This window comes from Toxorhynchites rutilus, chromosome 3 (assembly GCF_029784135.1).
Source record: "Toxorhynchites rutilus septentrionalis strain SRP chromosome 3, ASM2978413v1, whole genome shotgun sequence".
In the NCBI taxonomy this organism is placed as follows: domain Eukaryota; kingdom Metazoa; phylum Arthropoda; class Insecta; order Diptera; family Culicidae; genus Toxorhynchites; species Toxorhynchites rutilus.
In genome coordinates, this window is record NC_073746.1 from 302,252,045 (window position 1) to 302,274,761 (window position 22,717).

Below are 22,717 nucleotides of genomic sequence, written 5' to 3' on the forward strand. Positions count from 1 at the left end.
GTAAATGTGGCAACCCTGACTATAGCTATCCATTAAAGATAAAGCAACATAATGATTGAATGTGTATTTTACCTCAAAATATTAGGGAATCGAAAGTATTTTCAACTTGTTTTTTGTTTCTTCCTCATGAACTTCATATTCAACGTAATCAATGACAATATTTTGTTTTAGTTTACCGATCCACATATACTTCATCTACCATTTCACCCTGTTATGTGTCACACTGACATTCATTAATCATTTTCAGTTCGATAGTTGCACTTCCTGCCAGAAGCTTATTTTCTTTTTTTTTTGTTCGTTACAAACCGTTTGACGGTTATGAGTACATATTAAAAAATTCAGGGCTATTTTTGGAGTTTCATAAGAGTTAAACAAACAGATTTCTGGGGGGTCTCCGTAGCCACATTGCACAATGGTCCAGGAGATGCATTTAAGTGGAAATTAGCATTTAGAGCTCGACAGTTATTCTCTAGACAAAAACTGTCTTAGACAAAGTTGTTACATATGATAGAGCGCTGATTTTTATTTTATCAAAAATAGGGTGACCAAAATTGTCGATGAAATAAAAAACATAACTTTCTTATCTTTAGAGATAGAGGCAAATATAGTACGACAATGTTGTAGTACCAATTATTTGAGACATCTTTGTAGAACAAAGTTTTTCTCTATCTCTTAAAATAATCGATATAGTGCCTTTATCTATGTTACGTTAGGGTTACCATGAAAAAAACTATTTGTTCGCTCTAACATTTATCTTTTAAACATGCAAATGTCTCCGAAAGACTTTTAGAGCACACTAAGCCAAACATTTTTCGATGCAGAATTTGTCAATATCTCAACTTCACTCAAAGTTATTGATATTTCTTCCCAAAAAATACGCTCTCTTCAATTGTTTGTCATTCTTTCTGGGGCAAACGCAAACAAAGTTTATTGGCGGCATTTGAAAGAGCATATTTCACTCTACATATTGTGTGATTTTCAAAACTATGTTATTTTTTGTGTTTGAGTAAATTAAAATTGAAATCATGAGTTTTTGGGTAAAAAAAACATCAATAACTTTTAGTAGGATTAAGATATAGACAAGTTCTTCGTCGCAAGATGTTGGTATCGATAAGCTCTAAAAGTCGTACCAAGACAGTTTTGATGTAGAATTTGAAATATAAAAGTTAAAGCAGAAAAAACACGTTTTTTCATGGTCACCCTAATGTAACTTAGGTAAAAGCGCTAAATCGATTATTTTAAAAGATAGAAAAAAAGCTTTGTTCTACAAAGTTGTTGAAAATAACTGGGGCTACAATATTGTTAAACTATGTTTATCTCTATCTATGAAGATAAGAAAGTTACATTTTTCATTTCATCGACAATTTTGGTCACCCTATTTTTGATAACATAAAAATGAGCACTGTATCATATGTAACAACTTTGTCTAAGACAGTTTTCGTCTAAACAATAAATATCTTCCACAAAGTTGTTTTTAGCGCTTTCTATCTGAGTTGCATTAGGGTAATTATGAAAAAACGAATTTTTTTTACTCTAACTTTCATATTTAAAATTCTACATCAAAATGGTCTTCGTACGACTTTTAGAGCTTATCAATACCAATATTTTGCGATGCAGCACATGTCAATATCTTAAACCTGCTCAAAGTTATTGATGGGTTTTCATCCAAAAACTCATGATTCCAATTTTAATTTATTCAAACACAAAAAATAACATAGTTTTGAAAATCACATATTACATAGAGTGAAATCTGTTCTTTCAAATTCCGTCAACAAACATTTTTTTATGTTTGCCCCAGAAAGAATGACAAACAAATGGAAAAAGCGTGTTTTTTGGGAAGAAATATCAATAACTTTGAGTGAAGTTGAGATATTGACAAGTTCTGCATCAAAAAATGTTTGTATTAGTATGCTCTAAAAGTCTTGAAGGTGAGACACCCGTTTTTTCATGGTCACCCTAATGTAACTTAGAAAAAAGCGCTAAATCGATTACTTCAAAGGATAGAAAAAAGCTTGGTTCTACAAAGTTGTTCAAGATAACTGGGGCTACAATATTGTTAAACTATGTTTATCTCTATCTATAAAGATGAGAAAATATATAATATAGAATATTTTTTATTTCATCGAAAATTTTGGTCACCCTATTTCTGACAACATAAAAACGAGCGCTCTATCATGAGTAACAACTTTATCTAAGACAGTTTTTGTCTAGAGAATAACTGTCGAGCTCTAAATGCTAATATCCACTTAAACACATCTCCTGGACCATTGTGCATTGGTTGCGCGTTCGCTTAGTAAGCGATTGATCGTGAGTTCAAAACTCAGGGCCCTCATTGACCATCTTTGTGTTGTTACAGAATAACTACTTCCACGCAACAATCATTAGCGATGGAGATCGATCGACGGTCGAATGAAGATCGATTCATCCATACAATTGCTCTGCTCTGCAAGACACATCGGCTACTGTGTAATGCTAATGCTAGTGCTAATTATAGTTATAATAAATATGTGACATGTACACAATTAAAATTCGGCTCTATTACAGCTAAAATGCTAATGAGCCTAAAATAAACAAAAGGGATAAAAAAACAGATTTCTGAGCAATGAAACGAATTACATTTAAAAAAAATTTTCTGTGCAATCGCAGTCCTACGTAAAATTTCCGTCCGTGCCCCTAGGGTCAGACCCTCCTACTTTTTCAGTAGGGTGACCATTTCCATTTTAGGGTTATCCGAAAAATCAACTTTTTTTCAAAAATGGGTTTTTTCAAAAATTTATAACTTTTGAACTGCTGTACCGATTCAGTTGATCGATATATAAAATTGAAACCAACCACCTGGTCTTTTTTGAACAAAAAACTATACCTGCAGAAAGTTGGGATCCTACTTTTGTTATTATTGATCGTATTCGTTTTTTTTTGTTTTCATAGTTTTGGGACCGAAGGCGCTATATTTTTTTATGTTTTTTTCTGGAAAGCGTCTTTTTCGTTTTTGATTTATGATTTTTCAAAGTTAACCGTTAACGTTAACGTGTTCGAAAAATCAATTTTTTCCTCTTTTTTCCAACACAAAAATTCATAACTTTTGATCTACTGGACCGATTCAGATGATCGACACATAAAATTAAAGCCAATTAGATAGTCTTTTTTGAAAAATATTAGACTTGCGAATAAAAATGGATGTTGATTTCGTAATTATTTATTGTATTAGTTTTTTATAGTTAACATGGCTTCGGGACTAAGGATGCTATATTTTTTATATTTTTTCTTGAAAGCTGACATATCCAAAAATCAGAGATGTGTTATTTTTCGTTTTAAAGTTATGATTTTTCAAAGTTAACATGTTTCCAGTCTTCGTTCAATATTTCTATGCGACTGGATGTTTGCGACTAGAATTCAATTGATTGGCAAATGTGTCAGTTAAAAAAAAGACTATCTAACTGGCTTTAATTTGATATATCGTTCATCTGAATCGGTCCAGTAGTTCAAAAGTAATAAATGTTTGAACAGTCATTTTTGGAAGAAAAATAATTTTTTGGACGGTTAACTTTGAAAAATCATTATTCAAAAACGAAAAAAAAACACCTCTCTGGTTTCGAGATATATTATGTGAATAATCCTCAGCTTTTCAGAAAAAAAATATAAAAAAATATAGCGTCCTTGGCCCCGAAACTATGAAAACAATAAAAAACGGATACAATCAATAATAACGAGAGCAGAATTCGAATTTTCTGCAGGTGTAGCAAAAAAGACCAGGTGGTTGGCTTTAAAATGATATGTCGATCATCTGGATCGATCTATTAGTTCAAAAGTCATAATTTTTTGAAACAAGTAATTTTTGGAAAAAAGTCACAGGAGGGTTGTGTCCGATACACGACCGCATAGTTGACGTAGGATTCCGTTAGACTATCTGTTGATTTTGGATATGTTTGACGAATTACATCGATAAACTCTTTGATAATGATTTGGTGGCCCTGAAAAGGGCCGTTTTGTTTGGTTGTTGGGTATTGTTTGTTCACTGCACAAGTGTTTACCGAGTGATGATGACAGGATGGATGGTAAACAGTCGTTAGATGGTGCGTATCAGATAAAAGATACCGAAGTGCAACGAGATATGATGAAAACCGCCCTCTGTGATCCTAGACGAGATGCCTCCTGTGTTATGTATGGATGAAATAAAGAAAAAAAAACTCACCAATCTAATATAAGATAATTACCAATACCGAACACAATTATTAATTTTTCTCGTCAGTAAAAACATGTTACTTTAATGTAGAGAAAAAATATTTGAAATGGAAAAGGTATTTTTCTTTTATAACTTTTACTTTCTTAGTGTTTATTCAACCCATTGCGAAATTTAATTGTACTAACAACAACTAATAGATCCATATGGCAAATCACTTTTTCTAATATTTCTTCACTTTCCCTATTTTTCTCGCCGTATAAACTTTCCTTGGGTGAAAATGAACCCAACAAAACAGACAGCTTAAACCAAATGACCCGTTCTCGAGCGGGAGCACACCTTGGTTTTTTTTAATGAAAATTGGAATAAATCGCTTCATATATCAAGTCATTTCTAACACAACTGCTATCATATACAATTTTACACTTACACTTGTGTTGAATTTTTCACAATACACGATCGGACATTGATATAAAATTTCACGAAGCAACCAACATTAAATTTCCAATTTGAATTTTTAAATATTATCACTCACCATACTCGCAATATAAAAATGCCCCCGACTTGCATATATTTGCAATGCCGATTTCCCCCGGGCACCATGGTTTTGATGTCTCTGTTAGGGAACACATTTCGGTAGGAACAAAAGCTCCCCCTACTTTTATGTATTTGTAATGCCGATTTCCCCCAGGTAGCTTAGTTTTGGTGTCTCTGTTAGGGACCCGTCGCATGTGTCGTCAATTTCGACCAATCAGAAGTGGGTATTTTCATTAGGATAGGGGTTGAGATTTTTCAATTGTTCGATAGTTTGTTTCATGACATATATTATTTTCTTCAATATTAAAATTTGTTATGAAGTGCCGAAAACGATTGACGCAAAAATTTCATCGATCCATCATGAAATGTCTGAGCAATAAGCGTTTGAAATTAAACAATTTTCACGATGTGCTCGATTTTCGATTTTCAATTTGTACCCCAATATGTTCCCGAAAGACGTAATCCTACGTCAAAAGAGGAAAAAGCTGATTTTTCGGACAACCCTAAAATGGAAATGGTCACCGTACTGAAAAAAATGAAAAAATACGGGTCTAATGTTTCGCGACAAAGAACAAAACTACCGCTTTTCACGAAAATCTGAGAACCACTACAGGGAAACTTCGATATAATGTACCCTCGTTATAACATACCCTCGATATAACGTCACTCGATATTAGGCTGTCAAAAAAGTCCTACAGTATTTCCGCGAGGTGTCGTTGTAAGCGCGTAGTTCTAGTTGTATTCATTGTACCGAGTCATTGGAAAAAAGCTTGTTGGAAAGGTATTTTTGCGCGCTATAATATAGTCCTTGACAGTGTTTCGTTTGGTTAAGTCGCTCGTGAGTTATAGTGTCACAAATATGGAGCAAAATAAAGAGAAAATCCGATATATTTTACAGTACTACTATGACAAAGGCAAAAATGCATCTCAAGCTGCCAATAAAATTTGTGCAGTTTATGGACCCGATACAGTTTTCATTTCCACCGCACAACGATGGTTTCAACGATTTCGTTCTGGTGTAGAGGTCGTCGAAGATGCGCCACGCCTGTCGTCGAAAATTGCGACAAAATCTCTTAATTAGCCGAGAAAGACCGGCATAGTAGCATAGTAGCATCGGCCAAGAGCTGGGGATAGGTCAAACCGTTATTAACCATTTGAAGAAGCTTGGATTCACAAAGAAGCTCGATGTATGGGTGCCACACATGTTGACGCAAAAAAACATCTTTGACCGTATCGACGCATGTGAATCGCTGCTGAATCGCAACAAAATCGACCCGTTTCTGAAGCGGATGGTGACTGGCGATGAAAAGTGGGTCACTTACGACAACGTGAAGCGCAAACGGTCGTGGTCGAAGCCCGCTGAAGCGGCTCAGACGGTGGCCAAGCCCTCATTAACGGCCAGGAAGGTTCTGCTGTGTGTTTGGTGGGATTGTCAAGGAATAATCTATTATGAGCTGCTTCCCTATGGCCAAACGCTCAATTCGGACCTGTACTGCCAACAACTGGACCGCTTGAAGGTAGCACTCAGGAAGAAGAGGCCATCTTTGATAAACAGAGGCCGCATTGTCTTCCATCAGGACAACGCCAGGCCATACACTTCTTTGGTGACGCGCCAGAAGCTCCGGGAGCTCGGATGGGAGGTTCTTTTGCATCCGCCGTATAGTCCGGACCTTGCACCAAGTGACTACCACCTGTTTTTGTCCATGGCGAACGAACTAGGTAGCCACCTTCTCCCGACTCATGTCCAATCACTGTTCGTTAGACGCGCTACTCTTTCGTTTCAATCTGGCCGGCAGCAATATCTGCGTTTGTGGCCGAGGTTACCACGACATCGAACACGTTGTTTGGTCGTGTGAGGTGTATCTTGTTGCCAGATCGAATTTAGAGAACTCCCTTCGGGCTAGAGGAAGGCAGCCCAATGTGCCGGTGAGAGATGTGTTGGCTCGGTTAGACCTTGATTACATGTCCCAAATATATGTTTTCCTTAAATCTATCGATGTTCGTGTGTGATTATCCTTATATCCTTATACCCTCCATTTCTTCCTTTGTGAGTAATTGGTCCGCTTGCTATAAACAGAAGAATGAAATGTAAATTCACAACTGATGTACGAATAGATTTAAGAATTGAGTGTGTGTGATTATCAACATTGTAATAATTTCCTTATACCCCATCCTTTTCCTGAGAAAATGTCACCCTTTTAATCTCGAGTCCACCACGAGTAATCGGTTTCCCACATTACTAACCATAGATTTAAGAAAATTGTTCATATATATAGTTTTAAAAATATATTTAAGATTTCGGCTCCTTTAAACTTATGTAACTGAGCCTGTAAAAATAAACGAATTTATAAAAAAAAAAAAAAAAAAAAAACGAACTAGGTAGTTAGAAGTTAGCCACAAAAGAGGCCTGTGAAAATTGGCTATCCGAGTTTTTTGCCAATAAGGAAGCGAGCTTCTATAACAGGGGTATTATGAAGTTGGCATCTCGTTGGGAACAAGTCATCGAACAAAACGGCGCATATTTGACTTAAAACAGATGATTGTAACTAATTTTATGAACAAATGAAAATTCAAAAAAAATACCGCAGGACTTTTTTGACAGCCTAATATAACGTACACATGTTCAAAGTCCAAAGGAATAATATTTTGAATATTGTTTTTCTGAAAAAAAACAATAAATTATCTGTACAGGTCGGACTCGATTATCCGGAGACTCGATTATCCGGGATTCGATTATCCGGAGTATTTTATTTTTGATTTTCGGAAATCTTGAATAATTTGTATAATAATTCTATATTGAATGGCTAATATGGGTATCAAACGAAAGGGCTTGACTAGTAGAACACAGTTATTTATGAGAAATGCAAATCCAAGATGGCGGCCACTACAAAATGGCGGATTGCATATTTTCTCAAAACCCCATCAATATGGGTATTTAATGAAAGGGCTTGACTAGTGGAATACAGTTATTTATGGAAAATTCGAATCAAAAATGGCCACCACCACAATATGGCGTATCAAGATAAAGTTATCGACTAGTAGAACAAAGCAGATAATGAAAAATCCAATTTCAAGATGGCCGCAGTCCCCAAACAACTAATTACTTTTTGAATGGTTTCATTCAGCTTGATCTGTTTCTATGTATGTTTGAATGTTTGTTGGGTTGTCCCACATTAATAGAAAATTGATCATGAAAAATGCCCCCGACTTGCATATATTTGCAATGCCGATTTCCCCCGGGCACCATGGTTTTGATGTCTCTGTTAGGGAACACATTTCGGTAGGAACAAAAGCTCCCCCTACTTTTATGTATTTGTAATGCCGATTTCCCCCAGGTAGCTTAGTTTTGGTGTCTCTGTTAGGGACCCGTCGCATGTGTCGTCAATTTCGACCAATCAGAAGTGGGTATTTTCATTAGGATAGGGGTTGAGATTTTTCAATTGTTCGATAGTTTGTTTCATGACATATATTATTTTCTTCAATATTAAAATTTGTTATGAAGTGCCGAAAACGATTGACGCAAAAATTTCATCGATCCATCATGAAATGTCTGAGCAATAAGCGTTTGAAATTAAACAATTTTCACGATGTGCTCGATTTTCGATTTTCAATTTGTACCCCAATATGTTCCCGAAAGACGTAATCCTACGTCAAAAGAGGAAAAAGCTGATTTTTCGGACAACCCTAAAATGGAAATGGTCACCGTACTGAAAAAAATGAAAAAATACGGGTCTAATGTTTCGCGACAAAGAACAAAACTACCGCTTTTCACGAAAATCTGAGAACCACTACAGGGAAACTTCGATATAATGTACCCTCGTTATAACATACCCTCGATATAACGTCACTCGATATTAGGCTGTCAAAAAAGTCCTACAGTATTTCCGCGAGGTGTCGTTGTAAGCGCGTAGTTCTAGTTGTATTCATTGTACCGAGTCATTGGAAAAAAGCTTGTTGGAAAGGTATTTTTGCGCGCTATAATATAGTCCTTGACAGTGTTTCGTTTGGTTAAGTCGCTCGTGAGTTATAGTGTCACAAATATGGAGCAAAATAAAGAGAAAATCCGATATATTTTACAGTACTACTATGACAAAGGCAAAAATGCATCTCAAGCTGCCAATAAAATTTGTGCAGTTTATGGACCCGATACAGTTTCCATTTCCACCGCACAACGATGGTTTCAACGATTTCGTTCTGGTGTAGAGGTCGTCGAAGATGCGCCACGCCTGTCGTCGAAAATTGCGACAAAATCTCTTAATTAGCCGAGAAAGACCGGCATAGTAGCATAGTAGCATCGGCCAAGAGCTGGGGATAGGTCAAACCGTTATTAACCATTTGAAGAAGCTTGGATTCACAAAGAAGCTCGATGTATGGGTGCCACACATGTTGACGCAAAAAAACATCTTTGACCGTATCGACGCATGTGAATCGCTGCTGAATCGCAACAAAATCGACCCGTTTCTGAAGCGGATGGTGACTGGCGATGAAAAGTGGGTCACTTACGACAACGTGAAGCGCAAACGGTCGTGGTCGAAGCCCGCTGAAGCGGCTCAGACGGTGGCCAAGCCCTCATTAACGGCCAGGAAGGTTCTGCTGTGTGTTTGGTGGGATTGTCAAGGAATAATCTATTATGAGCTGCTTCCCTATGGCCAAACGCTCAATTCGGACCTGTACTGCCAACAACTGGACCGCTTGAAGGTAGCACTCAGGAAGAAGAGGCCATCTTTGATAAACAGAGGCCGCATTGTCTTCCATCAGGACAACGCCAGGCCATACACTTCTTTGGTGACGCGCCAGAAGCTCCGGGAGCTCGGATGGGAGGTTCTTTTGCATCCGCCGTATAGTCCGGACCTTGCACCAAGTGACTACCACCTGTTTTTGTCCATGGCGAACGAACTAGGTAGCCACCTTCTCCCGACTCATGTCCAATCACTGTTCGTTAGACGCGCTACTCTTTCGTTTCAATCTGGCCGGCAGCAATATCTGCGTTTGTGGCCGAGGTTACCACGACATCGAACACGTTGTTTGGTCGTGTGAGGTGTATCTTGTTGCCAGATCGAATTTAGAGAACTCCCTTCGGGCTAGAGGAAGGCAGCCCAATGTGCCGGTGAGAGATGTGTTGGCTCGGTTAGACCTTGATTACATGTCCCAAATATATGTTTTCCTTAAATCTATCGATGTTCGTGTGTGATTATCCTTATATCCTTATACCCTCCATTTCTTCCTTTGTGAGTAATTGGTCCGCTTGCTATAAACAGAAGAATGAAATGTAAATTCACAACTGATGTACGAATAGATTTAAGAATTGAGTGTGTGTGATTATCAACATTGTAATAATTTCCTTATACCCCATCCTTTTCCTGAGAAAATGTCACCCTTTTAATCTCGAGTCCACCACGAGTAATCGGTTTCCCACATTACTAACCATAGATTTAAGAAAATTGTTCATATATATAGTTTTAAAAATATATTTAAGATTTCGGCTCCTTTAAACTTATGTAACTGAGCCTGTAAAAATAAACGAATTTATAAAAAAAAAAAAAAAAAAAAAAAACGAACTAGGTAGTTAGAAGTTAGCCACAAAAGAGGCCTGTGAAAATTGGCTATCCGAGTTTTTTGCCAATAAGGAAGCGAGCTTCTATAACAGGGGTATTATGAAGTTGGCATCTCGTTGGGAACAAGTCATCGAACAAAACGGCGCATATTTGACTTAAAACAGATGATTGTAACTAATTTTATGAACAAATGAAAATTCAAAAAAAATACCGCAGGACTTTTTTGACAGCCTAATATAACGTACACATGTTCAAAGTCCAAAGGAATAATATTTTGAATATTGTTTTTCTGAAAAAAAACAATAAATTATCTGTACAGGTCGGACTCGATTATCCGGAGACTCGATTATCCGGGATTCGATTATCCGGAGTATTTTATTTTTGATTTTCGGAAATCTTGAATAATTTGTATAATAATTCTATATTGAATGGCTAATATGGGTATCAAACGAAAGGGCTTGACTAGTAGAACACAGTTATTTATGAGAAATGCAAATCCAAGATGGCGGCCACTACAAAATGGCGGATTGCATATTTTCTCAAAACCCCATCAATATGGGTATTTAATGAAAGGGCTTGACTAGTGGAATACAGTTATTTATGGAAAATTCGAATCAAAAATGGCCACCACCACAATATGGCGTATCAAGATAAAGTTATCGACTAGTAGAACAAAGCAGATAATGAAAAATCCAATTTCAAGATGGCCGCAGTCCCCAAACAACTAATTACTTTTTGAATGGTTTCATTCAGCTTGATCTGTTTCTATGTATGTTTGAATGTTTGTTGGGTTGTCCCACATTAATAGAAAATTGATCATGATCTTGAAAAATTCAATTTTGCCGCCGCGAAAAAATGGCTGAATGGCTTGATTTGGAGAATACACTACACTATGAACAACATAAATTCGAAATGGTCGCCGCCACAAAATGGTCCACTATGTATTTTTTGCAATCCCCTCAATATTGGTATCAAATGCAATGATTTGACTAATACAATACAGTACAGGTCGGACTCGATTACATACAGACTCGATTATATGTGATTCGATTATATACAATTTTGGACTCGATTATATACAGTTTGGAATTTTTTTTTGTATTTCAAATGCTTATTTCATGAAGAAATGTAACCTTTCAACGTTGAGGTGAAGTTTAAGTGGCTATTACATGTACAGTGGGGTAAAAATCGTGATTTTTGAAGTATTGTTGAACTTCCACCAGGAATTGTTTATATCGATATTGCAGCCAAACTAAGAAAGATAGAAGTTGTGCGTCAAAGAACAAATTGTGGAGCGGTTAAAGAACTTTATTTTAACAATCTAGTTTCATATCAATTTCTAGGATAAAATAATTGATAACACATTAAAAAAATTTAACTTTTAAGTGTTTCACTTCCAAAATGTTATTAAAATTCACTAATTGAGTTGTTCCACTACTATATCCGGTACTAAATTTTCACATCTTTCAAATGAAAGCATCAGAATCGACTTCCGTAGCGTACTTTTTAATGTAGAGCTAGTTTGAGGCAACAGAGTCCGAAACAAAAAAAAAGTTCTATAACCCTGTCATTGTTGAAATTCGAACATATGCGTAGGAGGATTTTTTTCATCAAATATGATCGTCTATCACCTCCTGAGAGAATCTGGATAATTTTTTTTCTTCATGTGAGAAAGGTGTTTTCTGACTTTAAGGGGATGAATCAAAAATCAAATTCCTCTTTTTTTGACGTAGGACTACGTCTAACCGGAAGATATAGGGGGTGAAATGGAAATTTAGGCACTGAACAAGTAGGAAAAAATGCAAGATTTGGAACGCTTATAACTCGAGCATTTCTCAATAGATCGCAAAGGTTTTTGCATCAATTGATAGGAAATATATCTACGCATCTATCATAACGAATAACATTTCATTTTTCTTGAGATAAATAATTGAATAATTGTGAAATATCAAGCATTGTCCAAATGCACTATGTGCCCATTTTTGATTGGTCCATTTTGTGCTCCTCAAATCGAACCGACCAAAACGGGCAACCAGAGCAGCAGCGAAATAGAATGAAGCACGATTGGAAATGAAAAAGAAAAAATATGAACGAAAAATTGGTCGCAGTCTCACACATGCGTAATTCGCGAGCCAGCCAGTCAGCTTAAAAATCCAGGGCCATTAAACCTTTCAAAAAAGAGTTTAGGAAATACAGTTCAATGCTTTCTAAAACATTATCCAAAATAATAATAAAACACAAATTGATGATTTCATAATTTGTTTGCCAGGATCTGATGAGTTTGTGAATTTGGCAGTTGTTCTGAGCTTATTGATAGTTGGGGACTTTCCTGATTATTCAATTTTCACCAATTCTTAAATTGTTTCCAGATTGAAAGTACAGTAATTTACAATTAGTTCGACATTAAGCTAATTGGACGGACATGTAATGCGACTTATTTAGTTGGACATTTTTGTAAACATAGAGATCCAAATTATGACCCCACATTGAAAGTCGACACTGTACCACTGTCATCGCAAATGTTCAATTACAGGTTAAAATCGCCTCCAATGCGACACTGAGTGGCGCTTCGGCACGTCGCATTGAATGTAATTTACTGTACAACATGTCACAAAGCTGGATGGGAAGAAATTTTCCAACTGTGAAATCTGTGGCGAGTGGCACACGTAATCGCTAAACAGAAAGGTTTAGCCGAACAAGATGGGGATATCGAGAGATAACAAAACAATAAACTCTTTAGATTGAAGATAATTTTGTGATCCTGAAAAGGACCCTTTTTAGCCTGCATGTGAATCCAACGAGCGAACAAATCGTAATGAATGTATTTTTTTGCCATCGCTCCCTTTTAACGCACATTCGTTCGTCTCGTTGGACTCGCCCCTCTGGCTGAGTCTGCCGATTTGTCTCTATCCTGTGAGTGTGTACCGCTAGAGTATAAAACACGCGGACCCCAAAAAAATATCTTATTTTCTTTCAAACCGTAAACCCGTGTGGTTGTACGGCATCGGCATCGTGGACGTAACAAAGGAGGACAAGTTAAGGGAAAGGCAAAGTCCCACTCGAACCGTGCAGGTGTGCAGTTCCTCGTAGGTGTATCCGCCAGTTGCTCAGCAAGGGTAGCTAGGCCGAGCGCGTTAGTACCAGTGCACCAGTCCACCTAGCCGGCGTTATATAGTTTCGGCCGCCGAAGTGATCGAGTTTGCTGGTAAAGCTGCTCGCGACGATAAGAAAACCCGCTGTCAGAACAGAACACATTCGGTTCGGTGGACATCAAGACAACAACAGGCAGGTGCAGCGAGTGGCGAGTGGCAAACACATTCGCAAAACGGCATCAGGTAGCAGAAGAAAAAAGTTTGTTCTTTATACAAACTGCTTTGGTGGCAAATCCAGAACAAGGCGGCATCGAGGGCGTTCGAAATGGTTTTTTTTTGAAAACCACGAGTACTAAGTTTTCTAAATTGGAACCATTCCATAAAACAAGGCGCTTTTCAGGGCCATTAAACCTTCCAAAAAAGAGTTTAGGAAATACAGTTCAATGCTTTCTAAAACAAATGGTCGTGATGGACGTACATGGGGATCAAAGACAATGTAAAGATGTATTCCATGTACGGAGCTAGGTGGTGAGCCTTCATAAAAAAACGCAAAAACACAACGCCAAAGGTTCTTTCATTTTTCAGGTAGATAGGTAGATAGGTAGGTATTCACGTAGGAGAAGAAAATAAAACAATATATTTAAAATATATATTTACCAAAAGCTGTCCCCTTTGTATAGTCCTACGTCACTCCGGTTATGTCCCCGACATTACCCACCCGTCTTTTTTTAAAAAAAAAACACGACAAATACATGCAAAAAAAAACAAATAAAGAAAAAAAAATTGTTTTGACTCGATTATCCGGAGTGAAAAAAAAATCAATACTCCGGATAATCGAGTCCGGCCTGTATTATGATACTAAAGCTTGATTTGTACATTTAACCAATCCCGAAGTACAACAGTTTTGTGATTTCACATGCTAAATGAATCAAATTTTAATGAACAGTACGGAGAACGTCATGGGAAAGATTGGCTTCGTCTTCTAGTTGAATTTATTCATTAACCTTACTCAAATAGCAACGAAATAAAGCAATATAAGCTACGTTTTTGAGTTCTTTATCATGTTTCGATATAACGTACAATTCGATACAACGTACAATTTTGAAAGTACAGTAGAATCCGTTTATTATGACTCCGTCTATATTGACCAACCGCCTATTATGACGTAATTACACAACGAAGTTTGGTTTTCATATAAATTTCATTGTAAAAAAAAGTCGGATATAATGACTTCATTTACAGTGAAATGTCGCTTATTATGACCAATTTTTTTCTGAAATTATGTCCGGTTATAATGACCGACATGATTCTTTACACCTTCGATACTATTCGTTGATTTCCGACGACGTTCGGCAGGTGGCTCGTTTTTTTTTAGTGGGATCGTGATTTGGCGAAGAAGAAGAAAAATATATTATTGCTGGTTAAGAATTGCCCGGTGTATCCAAATGATACTGATTTAAACACTTGTTTTCCGTTCGCTGAATACAACATCAGCACTACAACCAATGGATCAGGGAATAATAAGATCACTTAGAAATTAGAAATAATTTTAGAAAGAACCGTATGCTCAAAACGATTATTGCAATTCTGATAGTTTTTTTTTGACGTAGAACTACGTCTTTCATTAAGGGTGCCAAATCAGAAAACAGGTCACGTTTTTATGAAATAAAGTTAACGTTAATAACTATTTTTGCCGCGAACGGATTTTAGCGATTTACATACTAAATGAATCGGGAATTCGGTAAGATTTGTTTAATATGCTATACATTAGAATCCCCTGGTTTGTAAATGGTTAAAATTCATGAAAACTTTAGGCGTTATCATTTTTCCATACATTTGTTCTGTCCATTTGTGTGCTTTCCCTAACAGAGCTGTCAATAACGAGCAACTTATCGACGACCAACGAAGGGGAAATCGTAGGATTTGAAGTCGCCGTGAACAATGGAAAAGTAGAAGAATGAAGGGGAATACTTGCCTAGAGTATAAACAGTGGATCTCGCTGAGGCAAACTTTCAAAACCATTTTGGAAAACCGCCAAAATTCTAAAAAGCAAACCGCGACCCGTTCCTCCACTCAGATCGTTGGATTCGAATTCATCCTTACTTATAACATCTGCCGAAAAGGCGAATGCGCTTGGTCAACATTTCGTGGATTCTCACAATATTGGTCGCTCCATGGTGAGTCCCCACGAGCCTATCGTCGAGGAGGTCGTGGCTAGTGTCGCTGATACCCCCATCGTTCTCCCCGAAGAATCCAAAATAACGGCTGATGAGGCGATAGATGCGGTCCGTAACACGAGAAACATGAAGGCTGTCGGGTTCGACAGTACGCTTAACATCGAGTTAAAAAACTTGAGCGTTGGCTTCTTCGAGCACTTAACTTCTATCTTCAACACATGCTTGGAACTTGGTTACTTCCCGTCTCGCTGGAAGTTAGCCAAAGTAATTCCCATACACAAGCCTGGTAAAGACCCTACCAACGCCAAAAGCTATCGCCCCATCAGCCTCTTGTCGTCCATCTCGAAGCTATTTGAAAAGCTGATTCTCAGCCGTTTGCTGGATTTCGCAAACCAGAACAACATCTTCCTCCGTGAGCAGTTTGGGTTTAGGAAAGGTTATTCCACTCTCCACCAGCTTGCACGAGTCACGAACATCATCAGGCGGAACAAGTCCATGTCTAAAATATCTGCCATGGCATTGTTGGACGTCGAAAAGGCGTTTGATAATGTCTGGCACAATGGTCTTGTGTTCAAGCTACAACGATTCAACTTCCCGATCTTTCTCGTCAAGATAATCGGTAACTATCTATCGGACAGGACTTTTCAGGTCTCTCTGAACAACGTGCTTTCCGATACGTTCAACGTCATCGCGGGAGTTCCTCAGGGTAGCCTCCTAGGTCCTATCCTGTTCAATATCTTTACTTCGGATGTTCCTCCCCTTCCTGGTGATGGTGTGCTGTCGATGTTCGCTGATGACACCGCCATCATCTACAAGGGTCTAGTGATGCGCCCGCTAGTCAGAAGATTACAGAGGGGCCTGAATGTTCTGTCCGACTACCTAACATCCTGGAAGATTCGCATCAACGCGACGAAGACACGGACCATTTCATTTCCACACTCAAAATCACCACGTCTTGTTCCGCCTGATGATATGAACGTCCACCTCAGCAACAATCCCATTAATTGGTCTAGTGAGGTTGTCTACCTTGGTCTCACCCTGGACAGGAACTTGAACTTCGCATCCCATGTGAGCAATACATCCACGAAGTGTTCCAAACTCATAAAGTCGCTATACCCGCTCATCAACCGAAAATCCACTCTGTCGCTGAGGAACAAGCTTGCGATACACAAGCAGATCATCCTGCCGGTAATCGAATATGGTTTGCCAATCTGGGAGGGATGTGCAAATTGCCATCATAAAAGACTACAGATCATCCAGAACAACATCCTTCGGAAGATCCTGGACAGTCCACCAAGGACCCGAAATACCGAGCTCCACCGCCTATCTGGTCTTCAGGTGCTGGAGGAACGGAAAACACAAATCCTGTCTAGGTTCAGGGGGTCTTGCCAGCGGTCTCCGCACGCAATAATCCGGGAGCTGGTCCCATAGTTTTAATTTAGATTATAGTTAGGTAGGTTATAAAATTTTTCAATTAATAATTGTTATATCCCTCTTTACGGGATCAAATGTAGACTAGATTCACAACCAATGATCTATGCAGAAATTGAAAGCCAAAAATTTACCAAAGTTGCCGGGCCCCTAAGGCTAAAAAATTGAATTGTAAATCAAATGTGATAAATTTTAAAAGATCCTCAAATAAATAAACTTTAAGCTTTATAAGGCAAACTTTCATTCGGCATCGGTCTGTTGAGCAATCCAGTTCACTTTGCTTTCGCTACGCTTCGATCTAAGATTGGACCCCACCAGTGGTAATTCAACTTGGATATCGTCGTGTGGTTTTTTTGCTTCTTTCCGCGTCATAAATTTGACACTTCGCGTAGTGTGTGATGAGAAGGAAGAAGAGGAAGGCAGGCTCGAGCCCTGCAAAAAATGAACACATTGCCAGGGGCAATAAAATTTCGAGGCAAGCGTCATCTAATGATGCACGCGATGTTGGTGCAGTGAAAAGCACTCGCACTGAACCAAGCCTTCGCGAGTGTGACACCACATCGAACAACAGCGAAGTAGGCGATTTCGGCGCGTCGATCGAAAATGTAAACGCCATTACCCAGGCAGCAACCAAAATCAAGCTTCCCCCGCTGGTGGTGAAGGTGGTCGCTCTTGACAAACTCATCAGCGAATTCGCATCGATGGGTGTTACAGCAGAGTACAAGCTGTGTGGCATAACTCAGTCTTTTTCCAAGCAGTTAACATTGTTTGTTTTCCGTCATCATAAAGGCTTCTTTGGAGCCTTTGAGAATGCATCAATGCATTAAACTGACGTTATGGTGAATCAGGCGTAAAGGTTGTGCGCCAAAAAATTATTTGGGGAAAACCAAACATATTGAATGTCTTACTGGAATGTTATAAGTTATTTGGGTTCGCGTGCCAGTCGCAAAACTGCTTTCAACTAGGATTGCATTTGCGCTAATATTGATCATAATGAAGCATTGCTACTGTTTTCGAGGTTGTTATTAACAAAAAGAGTTTATTTCGCTTGTTTAGTCACAAAGAAAGTAGATGTCGTTCTGGGATTTTGTATGTGATTAGATTTCGCTTGCCAGTGACAAAACTTCCTCCACTAAGGGTGACAGCTGTGCTTCTCTCGAGCATGAGAAAGTAATGGAACTTTTTTCAAGACCAGTAATATTAACAGAAGCGTTTCTTTTCAGAATAGCGCAAAATGATAAGAAGGGTTTATATTCCTAGTAGTTTCAAGCCACCGTAGTATCGCTCTGTATGCATGCTATGGCGAACGCTTGTTTGGCGCTTGGTTTGCGTTGTACGAACGATGCCTAGAGGTGCGATTCCTTTGGGACAATACTATTTCAGAGATTATTCTACTAAGCAGTTGTTTCTAAAATTTCACAGCATTATAGAATAATATCCGAAGGTATAAACAAGCGACTTATATAAAATAACAGCGTAGTTCTACGTCAACAATGTGGTCGTATCTTGGACACAACCTCCTATAATTGGTCCCACCTCATTCCCCTGCAAAGGTTTGAGCGAGACTAGTTATCTTATTGATAATAATTATATTACGGTATTTATATGTTTTCATCAACTAACCAGTGAGGAAATTAAATTGAACAACAAAACGGACTGGTTATCTCACAGACATAGATTACTAAACGAAAGAACAATTTCAGCCATTATCTAAACGTATTTATTCCATGGCATGTCGAGGGAATTTCCAACCCGGGAAGACCCTAGACCGATCGGGAATTGAACCCAATACCTATGTCAGTATTAGCCAATAATTTACAAGGGAATACCCGCTTTATCAGATCCCCGGCCACGATACTATCGTTTCCGAGTTCGAGCTGCTGAGTATACCCAAGCCTAATTCTAGCCGATACTTCAGGCCCATTACTTATCCCAAGGCATGTCAAGAAAGTTTCCAACCCGAAAAAAATCCTTGACCGATCAGGAATTGAACCCAATACCTATGTCAGCATTAGCTCTGAATTTACAAAGGAATTCCCGCTTTACTAGATACCCGACAACGACCTACTAATGCGATCATTTTCGAGACCTGACAGCTGAGCAAACCTAAGCCTAATTCTTCAGGCCCTACATTCAACGGGTGTAACGTGTTAACCTGAATCTGCAATGAGATCTGCCACAACACAGAAAAATCTTGTTATAATTATCTGTTGAGAAGATGAATTTATAAGTATTCCGATCGAGCTATCCCTAGCTCCACTCCGGTTTCCACATTAAACCCCTTGGAATGCTTTTATTTTATTCGCGGAAACTGCTTTTGCTTATGTTCGATCTCAAGTCTTTCTATGATTGTCAACGCGCTCGGGCTCAAGACTATTGCAGACTTCACAATTATTTTATTTTTTTAAATTTAATTGAAAAACTAAAATGAAATTAAAACAAAACCAATCAATACCATCATCATCATAGTCTTAAGATAAAATGTATAAAATAAGAAATAAAATAAACAAAAACACACACAGACAATAATTTACTCGTCATATGAAATCATGATGATGGTCCCCTCACAAAAGTTTGAGCAGAACGGGTTCTTTTTTCTGATAATTATAGTTATAACGAAATTTGTTTTAATATAAATCTAACCAGTTAGCATATTGAATAATAACACAAACAAAACGGACTGTTTATATCACATGTATAGATTCGTAATCGAAAGAACAACTTAAATCATCATCTGTACGTATTTATTCCATGGCATGTCGAGGGAATTTCCAACCCGGGAAGGCCCTAGACCGATCGGGAATTGAACCCAATACATATGTCAGTATTAGCCAATAATTTACAAGGGAATTCCCGCTTTATCAGATCCCCGGCCACCGTACTATCGTTTCCGAGTTCGAGCAGCTGAGCAAACCCAAGCCTAATTCTAGCCGATACTTCAAGCCCATTACTTATCCCAAGGCTTGTCAAGAAAATAATGATGTCTGGCTAAAATGTCACAAATTATCAGTCACAACTGGTTTAAATATCCATTGAAAACCACGACGGTTTACCTACTCAAACAGCGGAACATGAATCTGGTGAAGAAGATGACGTCCTTTTATTAGAAGAGACGTTTAAGGCTGCTGAATTATTATCGATTTAAAATTAGAAATGATAATTCGACCATGGCGATGTCCTCTATACACAATAGTATTAGAGACTATGTTTCTCCATTAAAATAGGTATGTACATATTTACATAAAAGGCTTCTACCACAGAACGCTTTGTATGACGTACGCTTATCATGACGTGTTTATCAATTCCCTTCGATGTTATTATAAACGGATTCCACTGTAAAATGGACGTTATATCGAAGTTACCCTGTATATCGGTTTGGTATGGAATGGCTGAAAAGACAACGAAAGCATTGAGAAAGTGCTCAACCCATCGACAGATTATCACTCTAGCACTCGGAACCAAGATGCTGAGCAAATCCCTACAATTTCGGCATAAGTTGATAAGTTGATCTCGGATTCTGATCTGAATTTTGGATTTGATGAATGGTGTCATTTTCTTTTTTAAAATTAATTTTCTAGTCATTTATCTATTTACCCCCAATCAATTGTATGAAGAAAAAATGACGAGTTAGATCTTTTCATCATTGTTTAGTTACCACACTCAAACAGCAACAAAATAAGGTAATCTGAGCTATATTTTTGAGTTCTTGTTTATGCTTCGATATAACGTACAATTTTGAAATTGAAATGTAAGTTATATCAACGTTTTCCTGTATTACTTAAAAAGTTGTGGAATTTTCAGAAGTTTAACCACAAGCGAAACAACTCCCCGATTGTATCGCTAGTAAATAACGACACGAATACAAAATTTTTACTTCTTCATCATTCGTCGAAAGCGTAGAATGCCTTCGCCTTCATCCATATGGATGCAACCACTCGGCCAAGGGAGCACCCGTTTAGCGTCATAACTAACATGCCGGGTGTTCGGGTTCGATTCCCGTTCTGGTCGGGGGAATTTTTCGTCAAAGAAATTTCCTCCGACTTGCACTGTGATCACGCGTATTCTAGAGCTTGCCACTCAGAATGCATTCAAGACGTGTTATTTGGCATAGAAATCTCAACTAAGTACAAATAAAAATGACGCAAGTAATACTACGTTGAGACGGCGAAGTTCCTCTAGGAACGTTAGTGCCATTGAAGAAGAAGAAGAAGAAGATATGGATGCAACCCAGGAAACCGCTGGAGGCAATCTTATTTTTCAATGAGATTTTTGTTTGTGTGCAAATAAAAAAATTCAAGTGCAACCACCCTAACCATTCACTCACTCTATTCAGACGAGTTAAAATTTATTAACAACGGAGATCGAAACGACGCGGATTTAGCATTCAGTTTATCCCGAGACGTGATCAGTTGAAAACGCTTTAACGCTTGCGTTTGAACAACCGCGGTTAACATTCTCAGCAACATGACATCATCCAGGCTGTTACGTGTTTCGATTATCGTTATTATTGTGGCCATCGGTGCGATTGTGGTTTGTGTTTGGAAACCTTCGGATGAGACGATGTGTTATTTCATCCCATTGACCTCATTTTAGCATGAATCACACCAACAAGACGTTACCAATCTACCCGATATCGAGGGCTACAGGTTGCATTGCATCGAAGCCAGTGGCATCACGGAATCCGCCGCCAAAAAGCTACAAAGTGGGGTTGAAATCGCCCATCCCGATCAAGCTACTAAGGTTTGTTGTTGAATGTGAGATACAGAGCGAATGATAATCTCTCCAATGGCATTGGCTACTTACTTTCAGTGCTACGTTCAGTGCTTCTTCCAACGGCTTGCGTTGATGAACAAAGTTGGCGTAGTGCAGAAGGGCAAACTGATTAAATTCCTCACCAAGGTGATGGAGGAGGAACAGGCAAAGTCGATAGTGGACAAGTGCGACGCCAGGCGGACAAATCCGTGCGACACGGCGTACGATATGTTCATCTGTTACAGGCAGAACAAGGCGAAATTGCTTTGAGAGAGTAATACGTAGTTGACCACTATCGTGGCCTTGGTGATGGATTAACACGTGCGCTGCGTGATTCAATTGTGTGTAAGGAATTAGATCGTGATTGATGCTCTCATCGACCAACTAACTTGCACACTACATAGAAACTCTAGTGAGAACATGCAACGCAAATAATCATTCCCCTTTCATCTCATCCTTTTGATACCCAAAACATGCGGAGTGTTCCTTCGGTGCATCGAAAGAACAAGAAACGCATCCACTTCCTGCTTATCATGTTGCTCTGTGAAAAACAAATTCACGAATAAATTATCAAAAAATGTCTTCCAATTTGGTTGCATTATCCGAAAACGAAAACTCCACCCCCAGACAGTGTTTTCATCGTTGTATGCTTCCCTTCGCTTCGAAAACGCATCTATAAAAAAACATCATCAGAAAAAACGAGACAAAACAAAACAAAAAACCCTGCTTGGCATTACAATGGCCCGACCGAAAAAAGCACCCATTCCCGGTTATGTTTTGTGGATACCAAATTGACGAAACAAAAAATAATAGAAAAATAAAGCATCCCTTTCGGTAGGTCTGTCGGTTGTTTGGATGTGCACAGCTCTCTTTTTCATTCGCAGCCGCCGCCGCCGCCACACTGTCATGCCATGCTGCTATAATGGTTTCAAATTTTAAATTTTCACTGGTGCCCACATTCTTGTTATCAGACGACGATCTCTGCTAAGCACC

The 22,717-nt window shown here is 38.4% G+C and overlaps 1 protein-coding gene across 1 annotated transcript; it reads left to right on the plus strand.

Annotated features, from left to right (window-relative positions):
* The first annotated feature begins 21,343 nt into the window (after nt 1–21,343).
* LOC129777900 (general odorant-binding protein 56d-like) lies at nt 21,344–22,306 on the plus strand. The gene is made up of 3 exons (XM_055784474.1): nt 21,344–21,502; nt 21,566–21,712; nt 21,782–22,306. Exons 1-3 carry the CDS (start codon nt 21,437–21,439, stop codon nt 21,992–21,994), a joined length of 426 nt encoding a protein of 141 aa, XP_055640449.1. The 5' UTR covers nt 21,344–21,436; the 3' UTR covers nt 21,995–22,306.
* The last annotated feature ends 411 nt before the right edge of the window (nt 22,307–22,717 follow it).

What these genes read in the sequence shown, in the direction of transcription:
- LOC129777900 (XM_055784474.1), top strand. Translation starts at nt 21,437, where the DNA reads ATGACATCATCCAGGCTGTTACGTGTTTCGATTATCGTTATTATTGTG. An exon ending in TGGCCATCGGTGCGATTGTG is followed by an intron (nt 21,503 to 21,565) that starts GTTTGTGTTTGG and finishes ACCTCATTTTAG; the next exon opens with CATGAATCACACCAACAAGA. An exon ending in ATCCCGATCAAGCTACTAAG is followed by an intron (nt 21,713 to 21,781) that starts GTTTGTTGTTGA and finishes ACTTACTTTCAG; the next exon opens with TGCTACGTTCAGTGCTTCTT.